The sequence below is a fragment of the Talpa europaea genome (assembly GCF_964194135.1).
Source record: "Talpa europaea genome assembly, chromosome: 7".
Taxonomy (NCBI): domain Eukaryota; kingdom Metazoa; phylum Chordata; class Mammalia; order Eulipotyphla; family Talpidae; genus Talpa; species Talpa europaea.
In genome coordinates this window covers 107647196-107666531 of record NC_140074.1, presented here as the reverse complement: position 1 = coordinate 107666531, position 19336 = coordinate 107647196, and the positions used below count along the sequence as shown (strand labels likewise).

Here is a 19336-nt window from a genome sequence, read left to right as displayed (position 1 = left end):
TCCATATTTATCTTAACCAGAGAAAGTACTAGGAGGTAAACTCAGGGTCACCTTTCTATTAAAATCCTTCAGTAAAATCCTTAGTTAGAATGATTGTTTAGAAAACACCAGATCCTTCTTGCCTCAAATTTTAAAGTACTGGGATAATTTTTAAATTTTCTCATTATTCATTTCTGTTTTTAACATAATCTTAAATTTTAGTTTTTATAATGAAAATGTTACACTGAAATCAATTTTGGCTCATAATTTGCAAACTCTATACATTAAGACGCTAAATTGCAAGAGAAAAAAAAGAAGATTTGCAGTGCATTATGACTCAGAAAACAAGGTGAAAAAACCTAAAAGATAATTCTAACAAAATTCTATCCCAAAGCCAGTTTCATACTGTTCTACTCTGGAATTCTAAGGGCTGCTCTGTCCAGATTCTGAAAACCATAATGACCAGTATTTACATTAAAGGCTTTCAATAAATCCTTGTATGTTTTGTAACCTGAGTTCTACAAAAATATTATATCCCTTTGGCATCTTCATCAGAAATAAAATAATTCAAAATAATGAGATAAATATGAAGTTCACGGTACTTTATCAGGCAAATTAAAAGCCTGTAATACTGAGAAAGCAATTTCATTGCAAGAAATAGGTCAATCTGATTAGTAAAAAGACAACCATAAAAGGAAAGACAAAACAGTACAATTATTACCTCCCACCAAGTCCTTCAATTCGTTGTCTTTCCTTGGGAAGTTCTGGCTTATGGTCCTGTGTCACCTCCACAGCTCTGACAAATTCATCCTTCGGATCATCCTGAATTCCAAGAACTACCCCCGAATCACCCACATGAGCTACATACATCTTCATGCCCCGTATGATGACCACACTGGCAGTTGTCCCTGATGTGCTGGGAAGACCTGTCATGGTCTTTGGCCACTCTGCTGTAATATGAAATAAAATATTTTACTCTTCCAGCAATAAACATTAATACTATAGCAGAATAAAAATGCTACATGTGCTGAATTAGCATGTTGAAATTCCACTTAGCATAGGGAAAAAAGCTAAGAAAAATAAAACTATTCAAGGATTAACATGTTCAATATACCAATAAATTAATTTTATAGTACAATTATATTGCAACTACCTAATTCTACAAGGATACTATTACAGAATATATTCCCTGTTCTACCTAAATCTTAGTTTTAACTTTTTCCCCCCAGTTTTATGGTTTTATTAACATGATACACACGCAGGAGCAGGCACTGGGTTGGTGACTAGAGGGCAGCTGTGCTGTGCTTTTCCCAACAGCCCCGCAGCTCAGGGGAAGGGACGTGAGCAATCTCAGCACCGTGAGACTCGCTGCTATCCCAGCCTTTTGAGCTCCTTGAAGCTGTGCACCAGGAACTTCCCAAAGCCGCGAGGCAGCATGTGCTTTATTTCCTGTTGCTCACACAACCACCAACGCTGGGCCTCAAGATCCGGCCCATGAACCTCCTGCACGCCCTGTTATTGATGCGTCTGGGTTTCTGCCAGTTACGCTTGATTTTGACATATGGTCTGCCTGGTGCCGGATGGACGTGTTGGTTCTCTGTGGATGATATTGGGCTTCCTCCAGAGCCTGCGGACAGTCATGACACTTAATGGGAGGTTAGGGGTGGATGGTGTATGCAAAGGCTGATGGGACTTCACCTCTAACAACATTTCGAGGCAAGGATGTGTTAAGAGTTAGGATATTGGGGGACCCCCTGGTGGCACAATGAGTTAAGACGCAACCTATGAAGCTGTCTGCAGCCTCTGCAGTATGAGTTGGATCCCCCCCACCCCCCAACCCCCCGCCCCTGCCCCTGCCCAGCCAGGGAGCAACTCACATGGCCTAGCAGACCTCTCCTGACTCACCCGCTGCTCCCCTCAGCAGTGTACTTTGATCAATCTGCCTGTTCTGTTCCCCCTCTGTCTCTGGTGAACCGTCTCACCCCCCAGACCTCTGGCCTGTACCAGCTCTTGTATGCATAAATAAATAAATCTTAAAAAAAAAAAAAGGTTCTGATATCATAAGTCAGTAGATTAGCATCTCTTTATTATATCTCTTTGAAAAGATTTTCATAAAGTCACTTTGTTTTTTGAATATTTATAACCTAATAAATCACATTTACTGAGTATTTACTGTATACCAGGTTCTGTGCTAAAAGCTTTGTATTATCTCAAATAATATTTGCAACAAGTCTGTGAAACAGGTAAGATTAATCCCATTATTTTCATTTTGCAGATGAAAAAATCAATAGTTGGAATGGTTAAGAAACTTACTCAAGATAACTCAAATATTAAGTGGCAGAGATCCCATAAATTTAACTCTAAAACCTATATTCAACAAGCTATACCTTGTAGTTCAAGATAGCAGACTGAATCCAAATACTGACATATTCTTCCTACCAAAATCCCACTGAAAGGTCAGAATTTAAATATTTTTACTAGTCCATAGCAGTCATGAAACACAGAGAACGGGGGCATGAGCAAATCTCAGGAACTCCTGAAATTTTAAACAAATGGAATTATATTGAGGAAAAAAAATCAAAATGCAAAACTTAAAATCCAATACAATCAAAAACCATAGTGAGTAAAAAAGGCAGTGACTAAGCTATCCCTATTAACAGAGTCCTAGAAAAGCTCAAACTCAGGCAGTCACAAAGGCTAGCAGAAGAGATGATAGAAGCTTGGAAGATTAATTCAAAATTCAATGTGGTAGGTCAGTGTCTGAATTTTCCACAGGTACGGTTAAACTGCTTAGTTCCTAAACCGCCACTAAAAATACTACCCCTCTCTTATGGGAAATAATGCATCTGTTAGTAAGAACATGAGAAGCAACAGAGCCTAAAAAAGCTGGATGGAGGACTCCCTGGTGGTGCAAGGGCTTGAGATGCAACCTATGAGGTTGTCAGCAGCCACTGCAGCATGAGTTCAATCCCCGGCCAGTCGGGGAGCTACCCACATGGCACAGCAGACCTCCCCTGACTCACCCGCTGTTCCCCTCAGCAGTGTATTTCAGTAGATCTGCCTGTTCTGTTCCCCATTCTGTCTCTGGTGAATCCCCCACACCTCTGGTCTGTACCCCAGTTCTTATATACATAAATAAATCTTAAAAAAAAAAAAGTTGGATGGGATACCACACAACTTTCATAGCCACAAGAGTTCTCTAACATATTCAAGCTAATTCTCTTCCTTTTCAATGTTAGGTGTGCTGAAAAAACATCTCTCAAATCATGCTCACCTTCCCTTCTCAACCCACAAATGGAAACCATCCTATAGAATGTCTTGTCACTCACAGCAGAGGGCTGCTTGCAGTCTATGAAATAATGACCTTCACAAATGCTCAGAGAAACCAGAACAGCTACCAACATTAATAAAGTTTGAAATTTATTCACACACAACATGTAGAATCACCCACAACCATACCAGAGTTAAAGTTAAGTGTTCAATAAATGTTAAATTTGTTCTGATCATTGTTTAAGAAAAGTAAGTCTGGAAAGTACCAAAAGGAGTATGTATGCAAAGAAAATATTGTTCCCCCAAAAAAATTTATAGAAAAGTCAAAAAAAGCTTTCAATAGATCATTGGCATTGATAAAGTTCAGAAGGTTACTGAAAGCAAATATTGTTACATAAAATGAGTATTATTTATGTAAACCAGCAACAAAAATTACAAAATATAATTTTTTATAAAGATATCATTTTCTATAGCTGTAAAAAGTATGTCTGAAAACAGTGCTAACAAATCTCTAACAATATTTTATGGAAAAATTATAAACTAATGAATTAATACAATAGAACAGAAAAATTGACACAGAAAAATACCATGCATATTTAGACACTTGACAAATAAATAGACAAAGGAGAAATTTCATCTAAATGGAATAAGGCAATATAGAAAAAGAAAAGAACTTTGGGTCGCCGATATCAAACATGAAAATTAATTCTAGGCCTCTGAGAGACCTACCATAAAAAGTAAAACTAAAAGGCTTAGAAAATATGTAACAGTACAGTCATGATCTCAGGTAGGAAAAGATTTCCTAAAGACAAAAACAATGGATCAGTCACATAAAGAGTATGATTACAAAGTTTTACTAACATCAAAACTATTCATCAGAAGATACCTGCAAGAGTAAAAAAGACAACTCACAAAATGAAAAAAAGATATATTTGCAATATATATACATGCCAAAATAATGGTATCCAGGATATATAAAATCTTCTACAAATGAAATCAATTAGACCACCAAATAGAAAAAATGGACCAAAAGCTTAAACAGGTCTTTCCAAACTGTCAAAAAACAGCAAAGGTATTAAACTCCTTTAATCCTCAAGGAAATGCAAATTAAAAACCACTACATAATTATCAGATTGCATATATTAGAGTCTGACAATGTTGAGTGTTGTTAACAATCTGTAGCAACATGCCTATCTACTACTACTGGTGAGAGTATAAACTGGTACAACCACTTTAGAAAAAACTAGTCTTCATCATCTAGTTATTTTCTACTGAAGATGAAGATTGGGCTACACACAAGCAACAACCCAAGTATCCTGCAACATGACGACCGATTACACTACATTTAATGTGTAAGAACCTCACAAGAAGCCTGAGATACATAAAGCATGATTTTCTTCAAAAATAAGCTATAAGGTTTGCACGTAAGTGGTATAACTCTCAACCAAAAGTCAATCACTATAGAACTTTATCACAAAATTCAAGATACTGGTTAAGATAGAAATACGAGATGCAATACTCTCTTAACCATATGGTGTTCACTTTGTAATTTTTCATTAAAGGGCATATTTATGTTCTTCATCACTTTCCATATGTATGCTATGTTATATATCACAATTTTTTTTTTAAGTTTTAAAGAAAAAACATGAAAAGAAACCATCAATTTTGCAGGCATAGATCACAGTATTCAGCTCCCAAATCCATTCAGATCTGCCATTTGGCTACAGATGTCATTCCTAGAAGCAAAGCCTGGAGAGTATGTTTTATAATTCTCTAGCACTTTCAATTATTTTGTGGGTTAACTACAATTCTTGTTAAAACATTTTCATTTTAAACAAACCAGAATTGTTTTCTGAAACCAAGAAACTAAAAAAAAATTATCACAATTAATGCAAATAAGGCAAACATCCAGAAAAAAGGGTCCTTTAAGCACATTCAAAAATCAAAATTTACCTACAGTATACAAGTAAACTCTTTGCAAAAATACCTAAAGCTAAATAAAAAGAAAAACTCAAAATAAAAAATTATTCAAAGATACAATATTAATATTTAAATTATATTTTGGGCTAAAAGCACTCATGTACAAAGAAACTCTAAAAATATTCAATAAGCCATGCTTTCCCTATTCATTTGCAATGTAACCTTTATCGTAAGCCACATTTTGCCTGGGATCTATTTCTGGACTCATTCTACTAAAAAATTCGTGGCTCTTTTCAATACTTGGGAGTTTAAGTATCCCCCCAATTATTATTCTTTCTCCAAATTCTAAGTATTTTTTCCAAATAAACTTTAGAACTCGCAAAATTAAAAAAACAAACTCTTGAGGTTTTGATTGAAACTACAAAGAATATAGTAAAGAATCCAACATCTTTAAAATTTGTTTCCCTTGAGTTTTCCTCTTTACATTTTAATATTTTAAGAATGACTTAAAATTAAATGACATAAAACCAGGAGCATATGAAAGCACAATCAGATACTATATAGAAACTCTGACTTGAAAACAATTTCCAAAGTAAGGCTATTATAAGTAAGTATAAGCTGCATATCTTCTTTGTGAAAAATTTTAAATGTGGGGTGTTACTATATATAGACTCATTTAACTCTCAGACAGTAGGTACTCTCATTATCTCTATTTTAGAGATAAGGATACTCTGGCATAAAGAGGTTTATCCAAGATTATAAAGTAGTAAGTAGAAAATTGAGCTTAGAACCCAAGCAATACAACTGTAGAGCACCTCCTCATCAATATATTGACAGTTCTTAGTAAATCCTAATGCCAAAATGGTATGGAGATATGGAAGCACTTTGAAAACCACCATCAAAAGACAGACTTTTTAACAAACTGGCAAAATTTCTTTTGAAAGAACCGGCATAAACTACCAACAAGAAACCTATTGCTCCCAAATTCCTATAAATAAGGTCATTCTCCTACAACAAATCATTAAAATCAGGAAACCAACATCGATAGTGCGAATGTTAATTTTCAAAACTTCATGAGGTCAAGAGGCTAGAAAGAGTGCCCACGCATGCATAAATCAGCAAACTACAGGACCCAATATCCCTATCATCTTTCCATGAAAAGTGATGCTGTTTCCCACTCTGATAGAACTGGGTTTAGGGGGTGGGAGTTGTTTCTCCAGAGGTTATTTAGCAGGTTGTTAACCAGATTCAGGGAAGTGCTGAACCCTGTTTGTTGTTGGAGTAACTTACTGCTTTTATTTAAAGTCAACAATACTATACTACTAGCTAATCCATAGATAACAAATTTCATCAATTATTCTAATAATATCCTTTATAAAAGGATGACAACATTCCAGTTCCCTTGTTATATTTACTTAACAGATCTCTGTAATTGTCTTTTCAATCTAGAACAATTCCTCACTGCTTTGTTGATGCTTAAGAGTACTAGGTCAATCATTTCAAGATTGTCTCATTGTTTCATTTTTTAGTCGTATTTGTATTCAGAGTATGCATTTTTGGCAGAAATATCACGGAAATGTTAATTGTGTGTTCACTGTCAGTAGTATACGATTTCAATTTATTCCATTAAAAGTGACGTTACCCTTTACCATTCAATTAAGGTGCGTTCTACCAGGTTTTTCCACTATAATCTTTTGCCTTTAGTAATCAGTAAATATTTTGTAGGGAGATAATGAAGACAATGCAAATAGTGCTGCCCCCCGCCCTAATAAAAGATATGTCCAGAGTCTGTGAGTGTGACCTTAATTGGGAAAAAGATCTTTGCAGATGTAATTAGGTTAAGGATTTTAAGAGATTATCCTGGACTATAGTGGGTCCTAAATTTAAAATCAAATGTTCTTAGAGAGAAGAGAAGGAAAGAAGACAGAGAGGAGATAATATAAAGGTAGAGGAGATTGAATAATGCATCCACAAGTGAAGAAATACCAAGGATTGCAGCCACCAGAAGCTAGCAGGGAGCTTGGAAGAAATTCTCCCTCTGAGCCTCCAAAAAGGAACCAACCCTGCTGACACATCTTGATTTTTGGTGTCCAGAACCATGAGAGAATAAATTTTGTTGCTTTAAGCCACCCAGTTTGTGTTCATTTGTTACAGCACCTCTAGGAATGTAATAAAATTCTGTTTATCACATTTTAACTACTAGCTAGCATTCATTGATATTTCTTGGCTGAACCAATCAAGATGGCTACCAAATGTGGTTTTCTATTTCTATCATTCTTTCTACATTTAATAAAAACATTTATTAGTGGACATTATACTGTAAAGAAAAGTTTTACATCTATGTTAGTATTTAAATCAGGCTATCATTATTTGTAAGAGCCCAGAACCACTGACAAAACAAGTTTACATCAATAGGTAAATGGATAAAAAATGGTTGTATATTTAAACAATGGAATACGACTCAGTAATAAAAAGGAATGAACTATTGATATATAAAACAATGTGGATGTAACTCAAAATAATTGTGCTGAGCTCTCCGGTGAATCCTCACCCCCCCCCCCAGCACCTCTGGCTTACACCCCAGCTCGTGTATGCATAAATCAATCAATCTTAAAAAGAAAAAATAGGGCCTCCCTGGTGGTGCAAGGGGTTAAGACACACAGCACTATGAAGCTATCCGCAGCCACTGCAGCATGAGTTCAATTCCCGGTCAGGGAGCTAACCCACATGGCACAGCAGACCTCTCCTGACTCGCCTGCTGCTCCCCTTAGCAGTGTATTTCAGCCAATCCGCCTGCTCTGTATCCGACTCTGGATCTGGTGAATCCTCTCACCCCCCACACCTCTGGTCTACACCCCAGTTCTTTTATGCATAAATCTTTTTTTTTTTAAAAAGATATTTTGTTCATTAATAAATATTACTAATAAGCTAAAAACAGAAAGGTTTTTGTAACCTATATAACAAAGCATTAGTATTCAAACTACATAAAAGAACATGTAAGTCAGCAAAAAATTCATAACATGGGCAAAAAAATTTTAAGTTTCATAAAAAGAAATAGTAATAGCCTACATAAACATGAAAGGTTGCTCAATAACCTTATTAGTAATTGGGACAATGAAAATTAAATCCACTGAGATATAATTTTATACCTACCAGACCAACACAACAAGTTCAAGTGTTCACAAGAATATAGAGTACTCTGTACTTCTCAAGGGATATATAAAGTGGTACAAGTACTTTGTAAACCAACTTGACAATATCTAATATAGTCTAAGAAGTACATACCCTATGACCCAGCCAAAGCGGGATGAGTAAAACTTTCTATAAAGGACCAGAGAGTAAATACTTTCAGCCTTGGAAACTATATGGTACCTGTCACAACTATTAAAACTCTGCTGCTGGAGCATTAAAGTAGTCACAGACAATATACAATGTACGGTCATGGCCATGTCATAATAAAATCGTATTTACAAAACAGATGGCAGATCAATTTGGCCCATAGGCCTTAGTTTGTCAAATCTTGATCTAGAGAAACTCTCCAACACACATGAACAAAAAAAAAAAGGACATATACTGGAATGATCCCAACACTGTTATTTTTAATTATAAATGAGTGGAAACCTAAATATTTGTCAAAAATATTTATACTATTCGTAAATGAACATGACCAAACTAGAACTCATGTATCAACATGTATTGAACAAAACTATAATGAATGAACCAAAAAGGAAGACCCAGAGGACACATATATTATCATTTACATACATTATAAAAACATGCAAGATGTATTACATACTGTTTGCCAATATATACTGACACAATATTATAAATAAAGATTTAGGAATGATAAACAGTGTGTTTATCATTGGAGGAAAAAGGATGTGAATTAGAATTAGTAGAATTAGAGAGGAATTCAACAATATCAGTAATATTTTAATTTTTAGATTGTGTTTATCATACCATTCTTTGTATTTTTTCATATTTCTGAAATATTTCATAATATAGCTTAAGGAGTTAAAGAAATCTAGTTTTACTTGTATAAGGCAGAAGATGATTAATAATTTATTAAATTGCTTCTCTTTTCACTAAAGTATATCACTTCTGTGGCAGCAGAGATCATCCAATACTTATCCAAAGTATTGACAGGTTAACAAAATTAGAAAAAATTGGCATTCTTCAGACACATGATGTGTAAAAGGGTAAAAGCCTTGATAGTAAAAACTGCAAATAGCAAATCAAAATATAGTTTTAAAATCCTATTATTTGAGACATTCTCTTCAATTGTATTCCATCATGTTTTCCCTCTATCCCTTCCATTCTTCATCTATGTCTCTTTTTCAATTTGAAACTAACAGTATGAAAGTTACCTACCAAATCTAGAACTAACAATTTAGGTTAAGACCAGTTCATTAATAATTCCTTTAGTCATATAAGCAAAAGCACTGACAATAGATTCAAACAGATATATACCTGTATACATCCATGTTTATAGCAACAGTATTCACAGTAGTCAAAAGGTAGAAACAGTTCAAATGTCCATCAATAGATAAACGGGTGAACAAAATAAGACATACAAACACACATATATGATAGACCATTATACCACTTTAAAAAAGGAAATTCTGACACATGCTACAACATGGATAAATCTCAAAGACTTTATGCTAAGTGAAATAAGATACAAAAGGTTAAATACTGTGTGATTACACTTCTATGAGGAACACAGGATAAATGAACTCAGTGACAAAGTAAAACAGAAGTTACCAGAGGTAGAGAAAGAGGGTAAAGGAAGTTTATTGCTTAAAGAATACAGAGTTCCTGTCTGGGATAATGAACAAATTCTAAAAAGAGAAGAGTGGTGATGGGAGCACAATATTGTGACTATATTTAATGCCACTGAATTGTATATGCAAAAAATGGATAAAATGGTAAATTTTATGCCATGCATATTTTACCACAAGTCAATTGAATCTTTATAACCACAGAAATTCAACTAAACTAGTAGCTACTTTAGGCAAGGAATTCCATGGCCAAACTTAAGAGATTAATTATATTAAGTATAAGGAAATATCTTTGCCCCTGAAGACCAATATTTAGCTGAGAGGCAAATCAACATTGTGGCTGTCTCACAATGGTCTATGTGATCTTATCGGGAATTTCACAAGGCCAAAACTATCTTCATAATAATTCTAAGAGTTTACTTGCCCCTTTCTCTGTGTTGATATTTTCACTGAAGATTCAAAAGCAATGGTTAAAAAGACTGCTAGTGTCTTAGCAGAAATGAAAGCAGTGGCAACAAATTGAACCAGTTGTCATTCTCTATAGTCACTCTACAGTCATTCAGTTTAAAAAAATAAACAAAAAATAAACACCAGTTTCACTTAAGAATGCCCTTGATAACACAAAAATTTTATTAAATCTCCATCCATGAATACATGGCTCTTCAGTACTCTGTATGAAAAAAAGGGAAGTATGCCCACAACAGACTTCTACGGCTACTGAGAGAAAAAGCAGATTGTGTTATGAAAAGAACTAGTCACACACATTTTTTTTACAATCATTTTTACTTGAAACGTTGATAAATTGTGTTACTAATACTTGACCAGTCGTCATACATTTTCTTCAAAATGAACAGCTTTTCACTTCAAGCAAAAACTAACGGTATTAGTTGCCAGTGATAAATTTCTAGATGTTGCTTTAAAAAAACTCACATTTTGGGAAATGTGTGTATGTCCACTACAGTGAACCTGACAGCTTCCCAATCTTAAAACTTGTTTCACAAGATCAATGATAATAAGTGTGATGCTTTGATATTACATAAAAAAATACATCAATGTTTGAAAGATTTGCTTGACTCAGTGAACAATTTTTCAAATGACCATGTCACACATTTCACTGGATAAGATTCAAAACACAAGAGACCAATGGATCTTGAGGTAAGAATACAAAAAGTTGATCAAGGTTTCCGATTCAATTTTGACTTATCTAAGAAACTACTACTTTGGTAACAGAATATCCATAATCATCTGAAAAAACTAATAAACTACTCCTCCCTTTTCCCACTACATATGTGAATGTCTTTTCTTTATATACTCAGACATACAGCACAAGACTGATGCAGAACAGATATGAGTTTTTTTGGGCAATATTTCTTATTTTGGAAGAGTGATTTTTCATTTAAAAATATTAACATATAGTGAGTTTTGTGTTTTTTAATAATCAACAAATATTTTTCAGTTGACTGATGTCGCCCATATAAACAAAAGCTATTTGGGTTCTCAATCACTTAGGAGTACAAACGCTTCTAAGAGGAAAAAGTTTCAGTGCCATAACACTGCCATAACCCAATAAGCACTATAAACAGAACAAAGGAAGCTTAATTCCAAAAACGTCTGCAGTGAATAAAATATACACCTGGAGGCAGAGGAGTCTATTTTTTTAGTTTGGGATGGGGGACGAAGGACAATTCAAGAAACTGCATTATTTCAATGTACCCTAGAAAAAGGTAAGTAGACTAAATATGACAGAAATTTGGGTAGCATAAAAGTAAACAGGGTTTCTGAAGATAGACTAAGAGGGGCTTGGTCTATAGATTACAAACTGCAAAGTTTATTTTATAAACATGAGAAGCCATCCACGAATTTGAAACTGAAGAACAAGTCTTTTAAAAATTATACCTACTGTGTCAAGACTTTCATATACCAGAATATCTTTTTTTTTTTTTTTTTTTTAGTTCAAGTTTTGAGGATGGTGAATGAGGTTTAGTTGTGAAACAAAGCAAACTTTAACATCTGTTTGGTGTGTAAGGCTCTAAACCATGCCTCATAAAAGAGAAAGGTTGATTCAGAAAGTACCTGAATGTAAAAAACCAAACATTCACATTTAACGGTATGGTCCCTGATTAAAAAAAAAAAAGTCAAGTAACAGGGTTTATACTTTATCCTTTAATTCAAACAAATTCATGTTACACCAAGTGTACCGCAAATTAAACAAGACTCTAAATAGCTTTTTTGGGTCTGATCTTCCTCTATTTTGTCTTGCTGTCCACACCTGTTTGACCTGCAGGCTATGAAATGACGTTTTTGGAATATACTGCATTGCTTTCAGCCTGGCTATGTCGACACAAAAACAAAACAAATCCATAATAGGGGCCTCTGGGATTGGATGGGAAACGCCTTCCGCTGGAGGACTGGTTGTTCTATGAGTCAATCAAGTAATTCTTGGCAGAAAGTCAAGCAAATACAAAACAGACTTTGAAAGAAGCTAGTCGACAACTCTACGATAATATCGTTTAAAAACGTTCTGTATTTGATCAATCTTCACACTCTTTTCGTACGTCTCTGTCCCACTGCTGAAAATAAACCAACATTATCCTACCATAAACAAGTGAATTAAAAAAAAAAATAAGAGATACTATCTTCTCCAAAAAAGATTCATGGCATTCATTCGCTGCAATGGATAAGCAACTTACAACCCTGTAAGCTATCACGTTGAGTTGCTTTAGAAAGTATTTTAAAGCTTCGGTGAACCTAACAGTTAAACCAAGTATGTCTAAGTTAAGGTCTCTATCTCTTTTTAGCCTATCAGCAAATCCTTATCTCTGGCTGCTCTGAAGGGCACTTACACATTGTAAGTATTTTCAACTTGGAACTGAGAACTCTTTGACAGTTAGGAACTAGCTAAGGCAGCTACCCCCAAAATTGTATTTTTAAAAAAACCCCAGCAGAATTTAACGGACACCCCTAATATGGGGCCAGTTTCAGAGATTAACAAAGCATTCATTTTTCATTTTTCACCAACAGCACAAGCATAAAGATCCGAAAAAACATTTCACGATCCCAAGCGAATTCCTTCCAAAATGTTAAGCAGCCGGATGAGCGCGTTCAGCCTCCCTAAACCAGCCTGCGCTTTGCTCCAACTCCCAGACACCGGGGGTCAATTTGGAGAAGTGATGCCGCCGGTAAGAGGTACGCGGTGGAGACAAGTGGCTCCAGAGCAAACTACGACACTCAATTTTGTCATCTCTCCCTTTCTTGGCGCGGCCCAGGCAGCAACGCGTATTCCCTTCATCTTGGGGCCAAAATCTGGCGCCAGGTTTCAAATTCATTTCGGCGGCTGTCATCAAAGGGGAGCCGCGAGGGGCGAGCCCAGCTCCCCATTGATCCAGGGAGGGTGCAAACAGGGAGAGACGCGCTCCCAGGACGACAGCAATCCCACCCGGGGCCCCTCAGCTCGCCCGGACCTCCCCGCCGCGAAGCCGCCGAGCGCGAGAACAATCTTCACCCCCAGCCCTGGACGCTCGGGTCGCGCCCTCCTCGCCGGGCGCCCACGCGGCGCGGGTGCCAGCAAAGCCCTCGAGTGCCGGGGAGAGCGGCGGGAGCCCCACCAGCCGGGGAACTTACCCAGTTTCTTCCACATGGCGAGGTGACAAGCCAGGAAACCTTTGCGGATGGCAGCGCAGACCTTCGCCGGCTCGGACGAGGTGAACCCCTTCTGCTTCTTGATGAAACCCCACAAATGTTCCCGGGCAAACTGTGCCGCCTCCCGCCCGCCGTGCCCGTCGCACACGGCGAAAAACGCCACCGAGGACCGGCGCCGGCAGCAGCGCGCGGCAGCCGGCGAGGCCGCGGCGTCCGGGGGACGGTCTCGCGCTTCCCGGGCTCCCCCCGCCGGGCCCTTCCCCGAGGCGCCGCCGCCCGCCAGGGCCGGCGGTGACGGCTGCGGCGGCGACAGCGGAGCGACCGGGCGGCGCGGCGAGGGCGTCTCTTCAGCCGTCGGCTCGGGCTCCACCACGATCTGAGTAACGTCCTCCATGTACTTCCTCCCGCCCTGGTCGGAGAAGACGCTCACTCCCAGCGAGTACAGCCCCGCCATGGCCGGCTGGCCGGGATCCCGCCGGCCCCACGCAGCCCGCCGAACCCCGCGGCGGGAGACGCGCTCCGGGCCCGCCGGCCAACTATTGTTTATCTTCGACGACGCCGCGGAGGGGAGGGGGCCGGCCCGGAGGGGGGGGGCGCGCGATGTCGAGACTTGTCCGCGAGAGCTGGGCCGGAGCGCTAGGGCGAGAGGAGCCGAGCAGCTGCGCCTGCGCAGTGCGCTTCCCTCGCCTGCCGGCGCCCACCACACAAATCAGACGTTCTCCCCCCGCTGTCGTCACTCGGCTCTCTGGGGCCAGCCAATCGGGAGTCGAGTTGGAGCTAGCCCGCCGCCCCGCCCCGCCCTGGCTCCTCCCAGCAACGGCCGCGCTCCCTCCGCCCCGCGCGGCCGCTGGGCCCGCGCGCTGCCGGGCTCGCCTCCCTTCGCCGTGGAAAACCCCTCCGGGTTGTCGGCGGATGCGGAGCGCTCGCCGAGCGGCCGGGGCTGTCGCGTCTTTTCCTCTGTCCCCCGGAGTGTAAGGCGGCCTGCTGCTCTGAGCGGCTCGCCGCCGCCGGGCGGGAAACCGTGTGGGCTTGGGCCTCCCACGGGTGTGGAGACTCTGAGGAGAAAGACCTTGCAGTCCTTGAAGTGAAATGGCGGGAAAGCTCACTTGGCAAGGTCGTTTGCGAACGCACTGGAAAAGTGTGGCACTTGGGAGCAGCATCTGGGTGGAATTTATCTGACTGGGCATACAGCATTCTCTCCGTGTGTGTCACTTCACGTTGTCACTCGAAAATAGCTTCTACAAAAACTGCCGAGCGCTCCTGTGCTCGGGTAATCATTTGCTTAAGGTCCCTGCTCCTCGCCCAGCAGGTTGCCCTCCAAGCGCCAAAACCTTAAAACGGATTTCCACGGAATTAAAAATAAGCCTCAGACTGGGCAGGTTAGTGTCTTCTCAACAGCGGACGTTCTTGTAGTGATTCTTTTTCAATTTCAGTTTTCCAGTTTGCGATGTGCTCACCATCCACTCCCTTGTGCCCTTTCATCCCGTTAAGGCCTTGGAGATTTGCAAAGGGAACCATCCTAGTACAGAAATAGGAACGGAAAAGATACGCATACAAACAGCTGATCCAAGGGATACAAGTAGACAAAGTCTTTGTAGCAATATAAATAAGCAAAATGAGCTCAATCTGTAGAGAATCAGATCAGTTTTTAAAACGTAGTCAAAATATCCCCTGCGCCAAAATGCACTACACCAGATGGTTCTAGAGTGTGAAAGTACTTGGAAGAATCCCAGCTTGTTTTGAAAGATGATCCACAAATCTGCTATCAAAACCTACAGTTAAAACCTAGACAGAAACCTATAGGCCATATTTTATAACGAGGCCAAAATCCTAAATGAAATACTAGCAATTCTAATCCAACACCTTCCATACAAAGACTTGCAAGAGAGAACAGTTTGTGTAGCACCATATCCTTCATTAAGGAGTTTTCCCAGCTCCACCCCACTACCCCAGATGACAAGAAGTTGGGTTTTTTTTTATTTTATTTATAAATCTTTTTCACTCAGTCTCCACCACTAACCTCCAGGTCATCCATCATTACCCTGATTAATATATATAGGGTCCTCTCAACTTATATTCATCGGGCCTGTGTCCCACTCTTCACCAACCATGGTAGCCATTTCACTCCACACTTGATAGATGAACAGCTGTAATCAGCCATTTTCCCTTTATTCTTCACCTTCTTTAAATGATCCCCATTAACTTTCTGTTCCAAATGGCAACTGGAACCTGGCAAAACTACTGCTCTGGCAACTTTCTGAATACAAGAGGTTGTTTTTTTCCCTTCATAGCTCTTCTTATCTTTGAAGCTACTCCTCATGTTGCCTTCAAATCATTTCCTTCCTCCTTCAGAAGCATAGACTCTTTTAAAGTTAATACAAGCCACCACTACACAAAGGTGTCACCTACAGATCCCTGGTAACGCCCCTTTTATGTTTGCGGTTCACTGTCTTCCACTACTTGTCATTTCTCAGCCTCTTCATTTTTTTTAAATTAATAATTTAAAAAAATTTTAATTTTTAAATATTTTTAGAGCCACCATAGCTCTAAAAACTGTCTGTTGATGACTCCCAAATCTGTATCTTCTGTCTTGAACATTACCCTGAATTTCAGACTCTGAGCAACCATACACTTGAGAGTTCCCCATAGAGATCTAATGGGTATTTCAACTTAACATGGTAAAACAAGTTCTTGATTTCTCCTTATCTGTTCCCCTCTCAGCCTTACCTATATCAGTAAGCATCACCATCTACCTACTACCTTCAAACCAAAAAGCATAGTTTCTATTCCTCTTTTTTCCACCTGTCTTCCCCCTTCTTCTGCCCCTCCCCCAATTTCCAATTATTCTAATTCATTAGTGAATCCTTTTCACTAAATCTTCAAAATCCATACTGAACCCCCTACTTCTCACTATCTCCAGGCTACCAGGCCCATCCACGTCACCATTACCTTTTACTTAGACCACTACATTAGTCTCCTCACAAACCTTTCTTTCACACTTAGTTTCACTTCTCTGCAATTCTTGATCTTTCAAAACGATAAATCAGAAAAGTGATTTACTACTCAGTACACTTAGTGACATCCCTCACGTTTAAAATCTGGTACAAACTCTTTTTGAAGGCCTACATGGTTGATTTGGTCCCTAAATGTCTAACATAATTTCATAAGGATTTTTCCCCCTTCCCTTCTTTGAACAAGCCAAGCTATTAGGGTCTTTTGTATTGGCTGTTCCCTCTCTTTAGAATGCTCTTTCCACTATTATCAGCTTTACAAACTGAATTCTTCTTACTATTCAGATCTGAGTTTAAATATCAAGGAACTTTCATAACCATATAGCCTAAAGTAACTAATGGTTTTCTATCCTCTAGCCCCAGTTTAATTCTCTGCAGAAGACTTCACGAGCTAATCTTTTTGTTAGTTTATTTGTGTATTGACTCTCTCAATAAGAGTACAGGCACCACGAGACCAGGCAACTTGTCTTGTTCACTGCACTATCCTCTGATCCTAGAACGAAAGTTGTTAAGTGCATTGATTAATTTATTCATTTGGCAAGAAATGTTTAAAACTGATATGAAGAAAATGAAGAAACTTTACCAGAAGAAAAATAAATCTCAAAAAAAGTGGAAAAATATATCACATTCCTAGATGAGCAGCTTAATTTGTCCAAATTAATCTACAAATTTATTATAATTTTAGAAGTTGATTCCAAATTCCTGAAAGTTTATTACAAGTTGATTTTAAAATTTATCCAGAAAATAAAATAGATAAGAACACAAAGATGTTATTGAAAAAGAAAACTATTGAGATAATTAGTTACTCTACAGGTATCAGAATATTTTAAAAGGATGGCGGTGTCAGAGAAATGAGCAAATGAATCTGTAGAATAGAACAGAGGGTCCAGAAAAGGATTGATGCATGTATGGGAAGGGGAGTATATGATGAATATGGCATTTCAAACAGTTGAGGAAAGGACTGATTATTTACTAGCAAATATTAGGATGCCTAGTTATCCCTTTGTTGGGACATCTCATTATCCTTAAAGGGAAAAAAAGTGAAGTTCTTATACCAGTTTTTAAATATTAGTGAGTGAATTAAAGAGCTAATTTTTTTCTTTAAAAATTTATTACTTATACATACAAGAACTGGTATAGGCCAGAAATTTGGGGGAGGGGAGAGGGGAGCTGTGAGAGGATTCACCAGAGACAGAGCAGCGAACAGAAGAGGCAGATCTACTGAAATCAACTGCTGAGGGGAGCATGGGGTGAGACAGGAGAGGTCTGCTGTGCCTTGTGGATACCTCCCTGGCTGGGGATCAAACTCATGTTGCAATGGCTGGTGGTGTCTTGATAGCACTGAGACTTTAACCTCTGGGCCACCAGGGAGGCCCTAAAGAGCTTAATTAAGAAAATGGTATAAATGTACATGAAGAAATTATGATTTTTTTTCACCTATCAGACTGACAAAAACCTTTTTTTTTAATTTATCATTTTTTACATTGTTTTAGACAATATTTGCTTCCCCCCACCCCCTCAGATTGAGTCCCCATAGAGTTTCCTTCCCCAAGGCACCCATGCACCATCACCACAGTCCCTAGTGCTCCTCCCTCCCTCCCTCTCTCCCTCCCTCCCTCTCTCCACTCTCCCTCCTACTCCCCTGCAGTATGTCTCTGGTTTATAATTGTCTGTTTTTGCTTTGTTGTGTTTTGTACTGTTATAATTTTTTTTTTACACTGATGTCTTATTTGGTTCCCCTATATTCCTGTTATAGGTGAACCATCCAATATTTTTCTTTTCCCTTCTGGCTTATTTCACTGAGCATAATTCCTTCTAGCTCCATCCAAGTTGCTGCGAATGGCATGAGTTTATCTTTTTTGATTGCTGAATAATATTCCATTGTGTGTGTATACCACATCTTCTTGATCCAGTCATCTATTTTTGGGCATTTGGGTTGTTTCCAGGTTTTACCTATTGTAAATAATGCTGCAATAAACATAGATGTACAGGTGCTCTTTTGAATCACTGTTTGACAAAAACCTTTTAATTTTGATAATATGTATAGCTGGGAAAGGTATGGAGATAAGCAATTCTCATCAGCTGTTAGTGGAAATATAATTTGATATTTCTATTTCAGTCTATATCAGCTGAAATTTAAACTACATATGTTCTTTGGCCTAGAAGTTGACTGCTAGGAATTAACCATATAAATATCTTTGGAAAAGGTATGTACATAAGAGCTTTCATGATAGCAATGCTTATCATAGCAAGTTAATACTTTTTTAAAATACTGGAAGAAAATGTGGGATAAAATATACTCAAAAAAGAAACAAGACCTCTTAACTCTCTTCTCGTATATTCCCACTGGTTTTATGTTTAAAATGTCCTTTTTACTTCTGAGATTAAATAGGACTAACATTTCATGTTTATCCCCCGAAAACATGATTAAATCCCCCGAAAACATGATTAAATCCCCCAAAAACATGATTAAAATGTGTTTCTGTGTTCAAGTTCATATGGAATTATTTTGGCATGAGCTGAATTTGAATTTTTTCCACATTAGTATGTTTCCCAATGTCTTTTGTAAAATGACTTTTTATTTATTTATTGGTTAGTGATACCACCATTATTGTATAATAAGTTTTTAGGTATCCTTGGATCTTCAGGGGTAATTCTTTTTTTTATACTTTATAAACATTGGTTTATAACATTATATAAGTTTCCAGTATGACATTATATTTTGATGTCTTTATA

The 19336-nt window shown here is 38.3% G+C and overlaps 1 protein-coding gene across 1 annotated transcript in view; it reads right to left on the bottom strand.

Annotated features, from left to right (window-relative positions):
- PPM1D (protein phosphatase, Mg2+/Mn2+ dependent 1D) overlaps window positions 1-14043 on the bottom strand; it is a gene marked incomplete at its 5' end in the record, with an annotated part of 34612 nt that extends 20569 nt beyond the window's left edge. The window contains 2 exons of the mRNA XM_084238823.1: window positions 701-929; window positions 13572-14043. Of these exons, the coding sequence (XP_084094949.1) occupies window positions 701-929; window positions 13572-14043 (701 nt within the window). The remainder of the gene's footprint in view (window positions 1-700; window positions 930-13571) is intronic.
- Window positions 14044-19336: the final 5293 nt, after the last annotated feature.